This window comes from Anolis sagrei, chromosome 6 (genome assembly GCF_037176765.1).
Source record: "Anolis sagrei isolate rAnoSag1 chromosome 6, rAnoSag1.mat, whole genome shotgun sequence".
Lineage (NCBI taxonomy): Eukaryota > Metazoa > Chordata > Lepidosauria > Squamata > Dactyloidae > Anolis > Anolis sagrei.
Window position 1 is genome coordinate 122,376,164 of NC_090026.1, and position 14,572 is coordinate 122,390,735.

Sequence of the window (14,572 nt, forward strand, 5' to 3'; positions counted from 1 at the left end):
GAAGGCCTTACTGAATTCTAGATACGCTCCATCCACGGCGTTCCCTGCATCTACCCAGCTTGTAACTCTATCAAAAAAAGAGATCAGATCATCTGCACAGCGAAACTATTTTCTTTTATTCCAGTTCGAAACTGCTTTAAATGATTAGTGCAGTTGTGGTCTTAGCCTCAGAGGAAAGCAAGGGCAAACTCCCTTTGGGTAAATCTTTCCAGGAAAACGCATGACCAGTTCACTATAGATCTTCAGAGTCAGAAATGTCTCGAAGGCACATGCAACCATGACCTCCAAGTTTCCCAATTTGAGGAGGACAGTCCTGATTTATCTTCTCAGATCCCACTTTTTCAGCTGCTTAGTTTAACAAAACACACGGACCCATTAGTCATGTTGAAGTAACATTCAATCGCCAGTCTGGTTTGCTTTTGTACGTGGAAAGCTTATCTCAACCAGCCAAAAAGACTTGGGTTGTCAGTGAACCATGAACTTTTCTTGCACTTCCAGGAATCTCTCGCTGAGCTGTTTGAATCATAGCCGTTTTTTCTTCTTCTTCTGGCTATTTAATTCTGCTTTCTTTAGGACCGTGGAGAAATCTGAGGAGTGGTATTTGATCCCCCGCAGAGCCTGAACAGACCAAGAAGTTATGCTCTGCACAACTGTATTGATCTAAGAAACAGCGAAAATAAAAGTTTGGGGGAAGAACTGGGTAAGGAGGAGAAGGGGAGAGGTTTGGGGTTCTGGCTGGGATTTGCGCTCTCCTTTACAGAACAAGGGAAGAGGGCAGGAAAAGGAGACAAAAGGCAGCCAGGCTCTCCAAACAGGAAGACCTTTGAACATCCAGCTTTTCTTGAAATTGCTGCAATTGTTTGCACAATGAATTGTACTCAGCTCAGGCTCCAGAGGAACCTCAGCATCTTCTTCCAAGGATGCAGAAAAAAAGACGTGCTGGAGAAAGTGAAGATCCAGAAAGTGGGGACATTTCTGACTTCTGAAGACCTAAAGGCATGAATTAACCAGAGAATGCCCCCTCTTCCCTCGACCCTTCTTGCTTTTCCTTGCTTCTTCTCATGGAAGGAAATGAGTTCTGCCTGGAAGTGAGTTTTTGCAGTTTCCTCTCAGAGGGTTGTATCCTTCTGGAGTTTCCTTTTCTTTTCTTGCTCCCTGCAACAATGTGAAGAAGGCCTTGAGCCCACAGGGCAAAGCCTTGCACTTTTATTTTTTTGTGCTGAGTTTATAAACTTTTGGAGCAAAGTTTGGCTTTAAAGAGGCAAAACTTTCCAGAGGCTCCTTTGAAAGGTGGAAGGAGTGTGCGGCGTGCGCTGCTCTCCAAGGACATGTGCCTCCATCACACGTTGGGAGCGATGGATAGAAGATCATCATCCCTTGGGACTTGGGTTCGAAATGAAGTAAGTGAAACCCAGATGTGCCTGTGTATTTCACAGTTTTGAAATCTGAGAGATTGCTTAAGAGGAAACATGGAAATTGTTCCCTGCTTGAGAGACATGGGAAGCTGTGTGCATGGAGTCTTTGGGCACATCCATACTGAAGTATTAATGCACCTTCACACCACTTTAACTGCCATGATTCAATACTATGGAATCCTGAGAGTTGTAGTTTGATGAGGTACTAGCACTTCTTCACAAAGACCTTGTAAAACTGCAACACTCACGATTCAAGTGCATTGACCTCAGCCAGTTAAAGTGGTGTCAAACTGCATTGACACCACAGTGGAGATGTGCCCAGAATGGCCTGAATTCCTCCAGAATGTATAGTTCCCTTGTCCACATCTTTATACTCAAAGAAAATTTTGGGGGATTCTTCACAGAGACCTTGTAAAACTATAGCACCCATGATTCCATTGCATTGACCTCAGGCAGTTAAAGTGGTGTCAAACTGCATTGACTCTACAGTGGAGATGTGCCCAAATTGGCCTGAATTCTTCCAGAATTTATAGTTCCCTGCTCCACATCTTTATAGTCAAAGACAATATTTGGGGATTCTTCACAGAGACCTTGTAAAACTACAACACCCATGATTCCATTGTATTGAATCCTAGCAGTTTAAAGTGTCAAACCGCATTGATTCTACAGTGGAGATGTGTCCAAAATGTCCTGAATTCCTCCATAATTTATAGTTCCCTGCTCCACATTTCTATACTCAAAGACAATCTTTGGGGATATTTGCTCATTCCCAGCATGGAAAGGAGCACTTATCGAAATGGTGCAAGGGACCTCTCTGTATGTCTGGCTCCTGTTCCATTGATTAGTATGAGTTTACATTTCTCTTTCCTCCTAAGTGGTAGAATTTGATTCTATTCATTTAGCTATAATAAGAAAACAAGGGATGCATTTCCACTGTAGCATTGAGACATGGCAGATAAAGGGCTGTAAAACTGCTTTCATGCAAGCTTTGTTTGCATGATACATTAACTTATGGGATCATAGCACACATCTAGTTCATATCTTTGTATCATGACTTTGGGTCCTCGTGAATACAACAGGGCCTTGATATCCACTAGGTGTTTTGTTCCTGGACTCCAGTGGATACTAAAATTTGTGGATACACAAGACCTGTTATACCTGTGGTTCCCAATCTCTTTTGACCAGGGACCGCTTGACCAGGGACCACTTTAACCAGGGACCTCTTTGACCAGGGACCACTTGACTAGAGACCACTTTGACCAGAGACCACTTGATCAAGGCCCACTTGACCAGGGACCACTTTGACTAGGGACCACTTTGACTAAGGACCTCTTTGACCAGGGACCTCTTTGACGAGGGACCTCTTTAACCAGGGACCTCTTTGACCAGGGACCACTTGACTACGGACCACTTTGACCAAAGACCACTTGATCAAGGCCCACTTGACCAGGGACCACTTTGACCAGAGACCATTTGATCAAGGCCCACTTGATCAGGGAACACTTTGACTAGGGATCACTTTGACTAGGGACCTCTTTGACCAGAGACCTCTTTGACCAGGGACCACTTAACTAGGGCCTCTTTGACCTGGGACCTCTTTGACCAGGGAGCACTTGACCAGGGACCACTTTGACCAGAGACCACTTGATCAATGCCCACTTGACCAGGGAACACTTTGACTAGGGACCACTTGACCAGGGAACACTTTGACCAGGACCACTCTCCAGTATTATTTCCAAAAGGATTACGAATCAATTTTTGATCAACTTTTGGGGTGCTGATTCAGAAAATTGCATTGGATAGACCACATCAGCTCTTGTTTCTGATACAGAACACATGCCACCCAGTAGTCACCATATGCTTGCCCACAGAAAAACATATTTCATAAGCCTCGGCAGTATAAGAAAGTTTTGCGAGCCCAGTCGCTCTCATTGCAACATTTTAGTTCTTGTGGACCAGTGATGGTCCATAGGTTGGGAACCACTGTATTATATGTATACAATGGCGTAGTAATATGGTGTCCTGAATATAAAATGGCAACATAAAGGTTTGCTTTCAAGAATAAAAAAAAATCAAGCCATGGATGGTGGACTCCATGGATCCAAAATCAGTGGATCCAGAATCCATGCATATGGATGGCCAATGGCACAGCACGGGGCCCACTTATTTATTGCTAGAAAAAGACTCTAAAACAGGCATGGGCAAACTTTGGCCCTCCAGGTGTTTTGGACTTCAACTCCCACAATTCCTAACAGGCTGTTAGGAATTGTGGGAGTTGAAATCCAAAACATCTGGAAGGCTGAAGTTTGCCCATGCCTGCTCTAAAAGGAGACATCGTTGGATAGTTTGGTAAGAGTATCATTGTGCCATCACTGAATGCTTCTTGGACATAGAACCTATGGGGAGTAGTAAAGCAGTGGAAACAGCATAAATTGTGTGTTTGTGTGTTAGTTCATGATGATCCCCAAAAATGAAGGCACCCATTTTCATCTTATAGTAACTATAGTGATTATTTGAAGGCTAAGCAAACACATTTCATATTGAAGAATAGATGTGCAAGTAATGATTTCTGCAGAGTCACAAATTACGTATTCGATGTAACTCATTCCTGTACAGTCACGCATTCCTCACAGGAGGGTGTCAATGTGGTTGTAAGAGAGAGAGAAAGTGTGTGTGCATCAACACTGTTAAATGAATGAAGCTTGACATCACTTGAACTGCCATGACTCAAGGCTATGGAATCAAGGAAGTTGTAGTTTTACAAGGGCTTTTGCCTTCTCTCCCAAAAAGTGATGGCGACTCACCAAACTATAACTTCCAAGATTCCATGACACTAAGCTGTGGGTGTTAGTGGGGTCAAATGGCATTCATTCTACAATATAGATGCATCCAGAGAGAGAGGCTGTATCTACACTGCCGTATTATCCAGTTTCAGAATGCAGATTAATATGCATTCTGAAAGTGGACTACATGGCAGTGTAGATTCGAGAGAGAGAGAGAGAGAGAGAGAGAGAGAGAGAATGAGGAGAGAGAAAAGAAGGAAGGAAGGCGAGATAGGAAGGAAGGAAGAAGAAATAGGGGGAAAACGAATCAAAAAGGAGAAAGGGGAAGAGAAAGGAAGGAAGGAAAGAGGGATACAATGAAGAAGAAGGAAGGAGAGAAAGGAAGGAAGGAAGGAAGGAAGGAAGGAAGGAAGGAAGGAAAGAAGGAAGAAAGGAAGAAAAGAAAGAAAGAAAAAGAAAGAGGAAGGAAGGATAGAGAGAGAGGAAGGAAGTAAGGAGATAAAGAAGGAAGAGAAAGAGGGGAGAAATAAAAGAAAACAAGAGAGGAAGAGAAAGGAAAGCAGGAAGGAAAAGAGAAAATGGAAGTGGGAGGGAGGACAGATAGAAAGGTTGAGGAAGGAAGGAAGACAGAGAGAAAGAAAAGAAAACAAGATAGGAAGAGAAAAGAAAGAAGGAAGGAAGATAGAGAAAATGGAAGCAAAAGGAAGGAAGTATGAATAGAGAGGGAGAGGAAGGAAGGAAGGAGAGAAGGAAGGAAGACAGAGAGAAAGAAAACAAGAGAGGAAGAGAAAGGAAAGAAGGATGAAAAGAGAGGAAAAGGAAAAGGAAAAGGAAGGAAGGAAGGATGAATAGAGAGCGAGAGGAAGGAAGGAGAGAAGGAAGAAAGAGTGAAAGAAAGAAATGAAAACAAGAGAGGAAGAGAAAGAAAAGAAGGAAGGAAAAGAGAAAAAGGGGGAGTGAAAGGAAGGACACATTAATAGAGAGGTAGAGGAAGGAAGGAGAGAAAGGAGGAAGAGAGAGAGAAATGAAAACAAAAGGGGAAGAGAAAGAAAAGAAGGAAGGAAAAGAGAGAAAGGGGAAGAGAAAGGAAAGAAGGAAACAGGAATAGAAAGGGAGATAACAAAAGGAAGGAAGAGATAGAAAGAAAGGAAGAAAAGAAAGATGAGTGAGAAAGGGGAAAAGAAAGAGGAAAATATGAAAAGAGAGAGAATAGTTTGCAAAACTGTTCGTAGGGTCCTCAGCAGCTGTAATCCCCCTCCTCCCCCAATTGACCATTTTGGAGGCTATAAAAGTAACTTTTGCAAGTTCAGTTGGGGAGGGGCGGGGAGACCGAGGACCCCCCAGGGAAGTCCATGTTCAAGTTTATTGTTACAAGGAGCAAAGCAACAAAAGGGGAGCTACATTTGTCTCCCCGGTTCCTGTCGGAAAGGAAGCGGGGGGGGGGGGGGAGGCGCTGCTGGCCTCTATTGTCTGAAGGGGGCCGAGGGGGGTCTGCTTTCCTCCAGTCAGAAAGAAGAAGCAAAGCACATCTGCACTGCCATATAACGCAGTCTGCTGTTGCCTGTGTGCTTCTACAGTGGCATTTCCTAGCATCAACCATCTCTGTCCTTTCATAGCTCACATATTTGCAGTATCTTTGACCTTTCTTCAACTGCTCTTATAATAGACTTAGCCCAGGAATTACAAATGTGCGCAAAACCTGGATCCCCCCCCCTTTTCTTTTATGAAACAGACATGGACTGCAGATATGCATAACATTTTCAATTTCTATTCTGGTCACATAATCCAATTTTATTTGCCACAACTGTTTGGAGTGCCTGTTCTTCATTGGGCATACATTGGCGAGAGCTGAAATAGTTTGCTTAAACTTAAGTCAGCATTTCTCAACCTGGGAGTCAGGACCCCTGGGGGGGGGGTCGTGAGGGGGTGTCATAGGGGTCACCAAAGACCATTAGAAAACACAGTATTTTCTGTTGGTCATGAGGGTTCTGTGTGCCAAGCTTGGCCCAATTCTATTGTCGGTGGGGTTCAGAATGCTCTTTGATTGTAGGCGAACTATAAATCCCAGCAAGTACAACTCCCAAATGTCAAGGTCTATTTCCCCCAAATCCCACCAGTGTTCACATTTGCGCATATTGACTATCCGTGCCAAGTTATGTCCAGATATATCATTGTTTGAGTCCACAGTGCTCCCTGGATGTAGGTGAACTACAACTCCAAAACTCAAGGACAATGCCCACCAAACCCTTCCAGTATTTTCTGTTGGTCTTGGGAGTTCTGTGTGCCAAGTTTAATTCAATTCCATCATTAGTGGAGTTTAGAATGCCCTGATTGTAGGTGAACTATAAATCCCAACAATTACAACTCCCAAATGTCAAGGTCTATTTTCCCCAAACTCCACCACTGTTCACATTTGGGAAAATTGAGTTTTGTACCAAGTTTGGTCCAGAGCCATCATTGTTTGAGTCCACAGTGCTCCCTGGATGTAGGTGAACTACAACTCCAAAACTCAAGGACAATGCCCACCAAACCCTTCCAGTATTTTCTCTTGGTCATGGGAGTTCTGTGCACCAAGGTTGATTAAATTCCATTGTTGGTGGAGTTCAGAATGCTCTTTGATTGTAGGTGAACTATAAATCGCAGCAACTACAACTCCCAAATGACATGTCCTAGTCTCCAGGGCGGCAGACAGCAAGCTTGCTCCCTCTGACTTCCCCTCACATATTTATACATGGCCCTCATCATTTTTCTTCTCAGCCTTCTGTTCTGCAGGCTTGTAAGAAGCTACATGTTTTGATAGCCTTCATGGATAATGCAATGCAATGGGTCCTCACTATCCACTGAGGTTTGGTTCAAGGACCCCATGTGGATACCAATACCCATGGATGCTCAAGTCCCATTGTATACAGTGTAACATCGTGTTCCTTATATAAAATGGTGAACAACTCAAATGAGAAAGCCTGAGGATCTCTGAAATGGTGGGAGGCTACTGAAGGTCAGCTTTGTGTCTTTTAGTACATTCAGCTTAGCGAATGACACTTTGGTTGTCTTTGAAGGTCAGTCTCTTGTGTTGTTGTATGATGTCCTTGTAAAACTAAATGGTGGATCATATGGACACTGTAAAACAGCGGTATCTGCTGGGGTTTGGTTTTAGGACCCTCAGTGAAACCAAAATCCATGGGTGTTCAAATTTGATTAAATACAGTAGTGTTAGGAATTCCTAACCGGCTGTTAGGAATTGTGAGAGTTGAAGTCCAAAACACCTGGAGGGACGAAGTTTTGCCCATGCCTAGTCTATATCAGATTGTTCACAATCATAGAATCATAGTTTCCTTTTTGCTATATTTTCCTAATCTTTCCAAACCATAATTGTCTGAACCTGTAGATACAGAGATCTGACTATACCCTTGTATGCATGATTAGTTTAGGAATATTATCCTATTTTGACCCTCTCTTCTATTTTTGTAGAGACAACCCACCCTGTCTGCATCAAAGATGACAACTGAATGACTTGATGCAGCCCAGCCTTGCAAGCTCTGTTCCCGTGCCTCGTGTGGCTTGGAGCGCATGAGCCTCCGTATCCGCAGCATTTGCCTCATGCTGGGATCTGCAGAATGGGGAGCAGCAGTTCAGCCCTGAAAGTTTGCACTGAGCACCAAGGAGGCATCAACTGGCTCAGCCTCAGTCCGGATGGGCAGTGGCTCCTGACGGGCAGTGAAGATGGCACGGCGAGGCTTTGGAGCACAGCCGATAGCCAATGCCGGGCCCATTTTCAAGGTATGGACGATATACCCTTTACTACAAACCTGATTATTTATTATTTTATTTTATTTAAAACTTTTACATCCCAATCTTCTCAACCTCCGCAGACGGACTCAGACCAGCTGATTCTGGGATACAGGGCATTCCAAACTCTGGTCAAGTGGTACTGAACTTATATCACTATGATTGTTGTGTTCCTTCAAGCCATTTCCAACTTACGGTGACCCTATTGTGGCGGATTGAAAAACTACACTTAGTTCAGGTCTTTACCAATCCACACTTGTCTTGTTAGAGAAAAGATGCCACGCAGATACGTAAAGAATAAGGTGTTTACTCTTTGTTATGCAGAGCAACATATATACAGTCATGTGAACAGTTGCATTGATTCACACAATTTCCTTTGAGTGAGATTCAAATGGTCTTTAGGTGTCCATGTGAAGGATCTTCTTCTAGCAGCCCAGAAGCAGAAATATACCAACTGTCTTGGTAAAGCTCCTGCACAGGAAACCTAAACATGTAACTGTCGCCAAAACTCCCAGGCTCAGCTAGCCTCTTGGGTGTGCCCCAACCAATCAGCTTTGTGCTTTGCATTTTTCAGTTAACACTAAGTGAGTTTTACATGCTCCAACACTTATTACAGTGTATTCTTGGCAAGACTTGTTCAGAAGTTTGCCTTTCGTAATTTTCAGAAGCTGAGAGAGTGTGACTTGGCCAAGTTCACTTTCAACCTTGTTCTCCAGGGCCATCATCCAATGCTGAAACCACGACACCATTCTGCTTCATTGAGAAAAGTTATTCATATGTTCTGATATTTTTTAAAATGGAATTTAATGTAATTGTTCTCAATGCCTTGGTTCCAGTTTTGAGCAAATTGCGCCTTTTCTTTTTTTTACCTTTTGTTTGCAATGGTCAACAGCTCTTTTCCTGTTTTTCTTGTATATTTGGCCAGTTTGATAGCATGAACTTCAGCCCATGAAATACACCACTTCTGTTCCAGGATCTGATCCCAGATTATCTTCTTATCCCAGATTATATGGCAGTAGAGTCTCAGGGTCCTTCCACAGAGCCATATAACTCAGAATGTCAAGGCAGAAAATCCCACAATATCTGCTTTGAACTGAGTTATCTGAGTCCACACTGCCATATATCCCAGTTCAAAGCAGAAAAAGGTGGGATTTTATTCAGCTGTGTGGAATGGGCCTCAGATAATCCAGTTCAAAGCAGATAACCTGGGATCAGATTCTGGGATATAAGGACAATGTAGAAGGGGCCTTAGTCCCATATACTGCAAGACCTCTTCCGCGTGCTTTTCGTTCTTTTTACCCAACATGCCGTTTTAAAACCTTCCCTGGACTTTTCTTGATATCTCAGTCCATTTGAGGAACTATTCAACTTGATGGTTTCTTTTTCTGCAGCTGGATAAATACACCCCCCACCCCCCCCAAATTGGCTAGATGCAAACGTTTTGATTGCTGACTCAGATTGTTTTCATACTCCGAATGAGACATAATGCTTTTAAGTACCATTCCAACAGATTTGGCCTCAAATTGATTTAAGACCCTAGAACTGCGCTACAGAGAACAGAACAATGAAGTTGCAAATTATTGGGCTTTTAAAAGAAATAATAATTTATGGCCATGTTCTGGAGGCAATTTTTCTCCTGACGTTTCGCCTGCATCTATGGCAAGCATCCTCAGAGGTAGTGAGGTCTGTTGGAAGTAGGAAAAATGGGTTTATATATCTGTGGAATGACCAGGGTGGGACAAAGGACTTTTGTCTGCTGGGGCTAGCTGTGAATGTTTCAACTGATCACCTTGATTAGCATTCAATGGCTTGGAAGTGCCCGGGGGGGGGGGGGGGGAATCCCTTGTTGAAAGTGATTTCATGTGCCTGTTTGTTTCCCCTCTGTTGTTTTGCTGTTGTGATTTTTGAGTCCTTTAATACTGGTAGCCAGATTTTGTTCATTTTCATGGTTTCTTCCTTTCTGTTGAAATTGTCCACATGCTTGTGGATTTCAATGGCTTCTCTGTGTAGTCTGACATGGTGGTTGTGAGAGTGGTCCAGCATTTCTGTGTTCTCAAATAATATGTTGTGCCCAGGTTGGTTCATCAGGTGCTCTGCTATGGCTGATTTCTCTGGTTGGAGTAGTTTGCAGTACCTTTCATGTTCCTTGATGCGTGTCTACACAGAGAAGCCATTGAAATCCACAAGCATGTGGACAATTTCAACAGAAAGGAAGAAACCATGAAAATGAACAAAATCTGGCTACCAGTATTAAAGGACTCAAAAATCACAACAGCAAAACAATAGAGGGGAAACAAACAGGCACATTAAATCACTCTCAACAAGGGATTCCCCCCGGGCACTTCCAAGCCATTGAATGCTAATCAAGGTGATCAGCTGAAACATTCACAGCTAGCCCCAGCAGACAAAAGTCCTTTGTCTCACCCTGGTCATTCCACAGATAAATAAACCCATTTTTCCTACTTCCAACAGACCTCACTACCTCTGAGGATGCTTGCCATAGATGCAGGTGAAACGTCAGGAGAAAAGTTGCCTCCAGAACATGGCCATATAGCCCGGAAAAACCTACAACAACCCAGTGATTCCGGCCATGAAAGCCTTCGACGATACAATAATAATTTAATCAAAGAAGGAATTAGAATCAAAATATGCTTGAAAAATCTAAAGCCGGGGTCCTCAAATTTTTTAAGCAGAGGGCCAGGCCACAGTCCCTCAAACTGTTGGAGAGCCGGATTATAAATTGAAAAAAAACATGAATGAATTCCTATGCACACTGCACATATCTTATTTGTAGTGCAAAAGACACTTTAAAAATACAATAATTAAAATGAAGAACAATTTTAACAAATATAAACTTATTAGTATTTCAATGGGAAGTGTGGGCCTGCTTTTGGCTGATGAGATAGGATTGTTGTTGTTGTTGTTGTTGTTGTTGTTGTTGTGTGCTTTTAAGTTGTTTCAGCCTTAGGTTGACCCTGAGCGAGGGCTGGGTAAATGACCTTGGGGGGCCATATCTGGCCTCTGGGTCATAGTTTGAGGACCCCTGGTCTAAGGTGTAATATCCTCTCTCTCTCTCTCTCTTTGCATACTTTCCGTTCATCTTAAATACAGGCCATATATATGGGAAGGTTTGGTTCCAAAGTCACCTAGGTTGCAGCTATTATAACATAGTTAATACATCAACTGATCTCTGTTGATTTTATTATTTATTTATTTATTGTGTCAGAAATGAATTGAGAATACAGTTACAATGTATAAAAAATTACAAACAAAGTTAAAAACTTGGCATTCTACTAAATGTCTTTGACCAATAGCTGGCCACTTGGAGTGCCTCTGGTGTGGCTCTAAGAAGGTCCTCCATTGTGCATGTGGCAGGACTTAGGTTGTATTGTAGTAAGTGGTCGGTGGTTTGCTCTTCTCTGCCCTCGCATGTTGTGGACTCCACTTTGAAGCCCCATTTCCTAAGATTGACTCTGCATTCGTGGTGCCAGAGCGCAGTCTGTTCAGCACCTTCCAAGTCACCCAGTCTTCCTTTGTGCCCAGGGGGGAGTCTCTCATCTGGAATCAACCACTGATTGAGGTTCTGGGTTTTAACCTGCCAATTTTGGACTCTTGCTTGCTGAGGTATTCCTGCGAGTATCTCTGTAGATCTTAGGAAGCTATTTCTTGATTTAAGGCATTGGAATGCTGGCTGATATCCAAACAGAGGGTGGGCTGGAGATGTCACCTCCTTGATCCTTTCATTACTGGCTGCTTCTTCCTGATGGATGTCAGGTGGTGCAATACTGGCTAAATAGTATAATTTGTCCTAGGGCGTAGGCATCCTGTGATAATGCAGCATATCTCATTAAGAGCCACATCCATTGTTTTAGTGTGGGGAGCTATATTCCATACTGGACACGTATATTCAGCAGCATAGTAGATTGTATTCATTGGGATGCATTATTAGTGTTTGAGCTTTGAAATGCAGTGTTGCAATGGGTTCCAGTCCATTGAATCAGTTGTTGAATACTGTGTAAAGACTTAGGCAAATGCAGCTGATCCAGTGGCTGTACTCCAGATAGTATGTATCCCCCTATGAACCACCTTGGAGCTTAAGATCGTATGGGGAGGCCCTGCTCTCAGCTCAACTTCTTTGCAGGCATGATTGGTGGGGATGAGAGACAGGGCCTTCTCAGTGGTGGCTCCTCAGCTGTGGAACTCCTTCCCCAGCCACATTAGATCAGCCCTCTCCCTCCTGGCCTTCAGAAAGAAAGAGAAAACCTGGCTTTGGAATCAAGCCTTTGGAGAATAGCTGCAGTGCAATAACTAGATATGGGGGTATAAATAGGGTAAATTAATAAATAAATAGAGCCAGAGAATGAATGGCCAAAAAAGTACACCGTGTGTGTGTGTGTGTGTGTGTGGCAACAACATAGTTCCAGCTTAACCTTTTTTGTGTATGTGTTCTTTCCATTCATAAGGAGCCCCCAGTGGTGCTGGGGGCTCAGCTGAGCTGTTAAACTTGCTTACCGAAAGGTCGCAGGTTCGAATTCGTGGAGTGGTGTGAGCTCCTGTTGTTAGTCCCAGTTTCTGCCAACTTAGCAGTTCGAAATCATGCAAACGTGAGTAGATCAATAGGTACCGCCCTGGCGGGGAGGTAACGGCCCTCCATGCAGTCATGCTGGCCACATGACCTTGGAGGTGTCTATGGACAACACGGGCTCTTAGGATTAGAAATGGAGATGAGCACCAACCCCCAGAGTCGGACACGACTACACTTAATGTCAGGGGAAAACCTAACTTTTTTCTGTTCATAATTCTGTATTCATGCTGATCTTTTCTAGTTCTCTTCTGTTATTCCTAGGGCACGAAAGCTATATCACCGCTTGCCATTTAGAAAATGAAGTCGCCTTCACTTGTAGTGCCGATCATACGATCAGAAAGTGGGATGTGATGACCGGCCAATGCTTGGCTGTTTACAGAGGACACACATCCATTGTGAACAGGTAGGTGTTGCACTCAGTGGTCTGTAGACGGATCCCTGTCTGATTTCTTCCCAAACTTCTCTACTACGTATTTATTTTTCTTTGTTAGTCCTAACAGGTCTCCTCCTGTGTTTGTGCTGCTCAGAGGAATTGTCATAAATGTGTGTTATGAGTTGGCTTCAGGATTAGTTAGTTATCTTAGGAGCAGAGCTGACGCAGCTGTATTTTGGGGACAAGAGACCAGCAGGGAAGCAAGGAGGAATTGAAACAAATCCATGGCTGGGAAGGAAATTCCAGGGGGGTGTCGCTGTGTGTGTGTGTTAGCACAGCTCAATGGGTAACAGATGCACGTGATAAAGAGATTTAAAAAGCACTGTGTTAGGAATATTTCTTGGTCGTAAAAGGATTCTGTTAAGGCTTTGTGTAGAGTTGGGATTCTGCCTTGCTGTTGATTGACTCCAGAGATGTTTACCGCCAAACCTTTTTGTATTAAATGCACACTTTATGACCGAGCAATAAGTGATATTTTCTTGGCATCTCCTGCCATATAGATATAGATGACCACTGCCACATTATAGTCGCTCGTAAATTCCTCTTAAAGCTTAATTTATCGGCAGCAATTGGCTATCACACTTGGAATTGGAATGCCGTGATAAAGCATGTCTTTACGTCTTCTAGATGTTCTTTGATCATTCTCCATGTGATTATGACACAAAGCATTTGCAAATTGGTATATATCTAGCTGCAGGGTTCAGACTTCAAGACAGGCCTGATTTTTAAAATTGGAAATTCCATAACGTATTGGAAATAAGTGCACCATAACCTTATTGAAAAGGTAAAAATGATGTCACATCTGTTTGGCAAATGTGAAACTCCATGAACATGTGGAGACCACCTTTTGAAAACCACTAGTCCAGAAAAGCATGATCTTGTTAGAAGTCAACCCAGTAATAGTATGATAACTGGGTCCAGAAGTTCCAAGTGTTACGCTGTTTCCGCTTCGCTCCTTCGGCAACACTGTTTGTGCAATGCAGAACGGAACACGTGACCCGGACAGGGGGTGGAGTGAGTGACTGAGGTAATGTAAGCCAGGCTGGAAACAGATAATATAGAAGGAATGTAAGACTCCTTTTATGGTAAAACACTAACCCTAAACCCTAACCCTAAACCCTACCCTTACCCTAAACGCTAAACCCTAACTCTAAACCCTAGCCCTTACCCTAAACCCTAACACCAACCCTAAACCCTAGCCCTTACCCTAAACCCTAACACCAACCCTAACCTTTACCCTAAATCCTAACTCTAACCCCAACCCTAAACTCTAACTGTAACCTCAACCCTTTAAACCCTAAACACTAAGCCCAACCCTAACCTTTACCCCAAACCCTAAACCCTAACTCTAACCCCAACCCTAACCCTTATACTAAACCTTAAATACTAACTCTATCCCCAACCCTAACCCTTACCCTAAAACCCTAACCATAACTATAACCCTAAACCTTACCCTAAACCCTAAAACCTAACACCAACCCTAACCTTTACCCTAAACCCTAACTCTAACCCCAACCCTAAACTCTAACTGTAACCTCAACCCTTACCCTAAACACTAAACACTAACTCT

General features: G+C 43.2%; 1 protein-coding gene across 2 annotated transcripts in view; it reads left to right on the forward strand.

The window, feature by feature from the left end:
- The first annotated feature begins 379 nt into the window (after positions 1–379).
- The window catches only part of WDR86 (WD repeat domain 86), a 38,345-nt gene continuing 24,152 nt past the window's right edge, over positions 380–14,572 (forward strand). For both annotated transcript variants that reach the window (XM_060782615.2, XM_060782616.2), the window contains exons 1-3: positions 380–1,400; positions 7,667–7,975; positions 12,831–12,972. In XM_060782615.2, the coding sequence (XP_060638598.2) occupies positions 7,813–7,975; positions 12,831–12,972 (305 nt within the window). In that variant the 5' untranslated portion in view covers positions 380–1,400; positions 7,667–7,812. The remainder of the gene's footprint in view (positions 1,401–7,666; positions 7,976–12,830; positions 12,973–14,572) is intronic.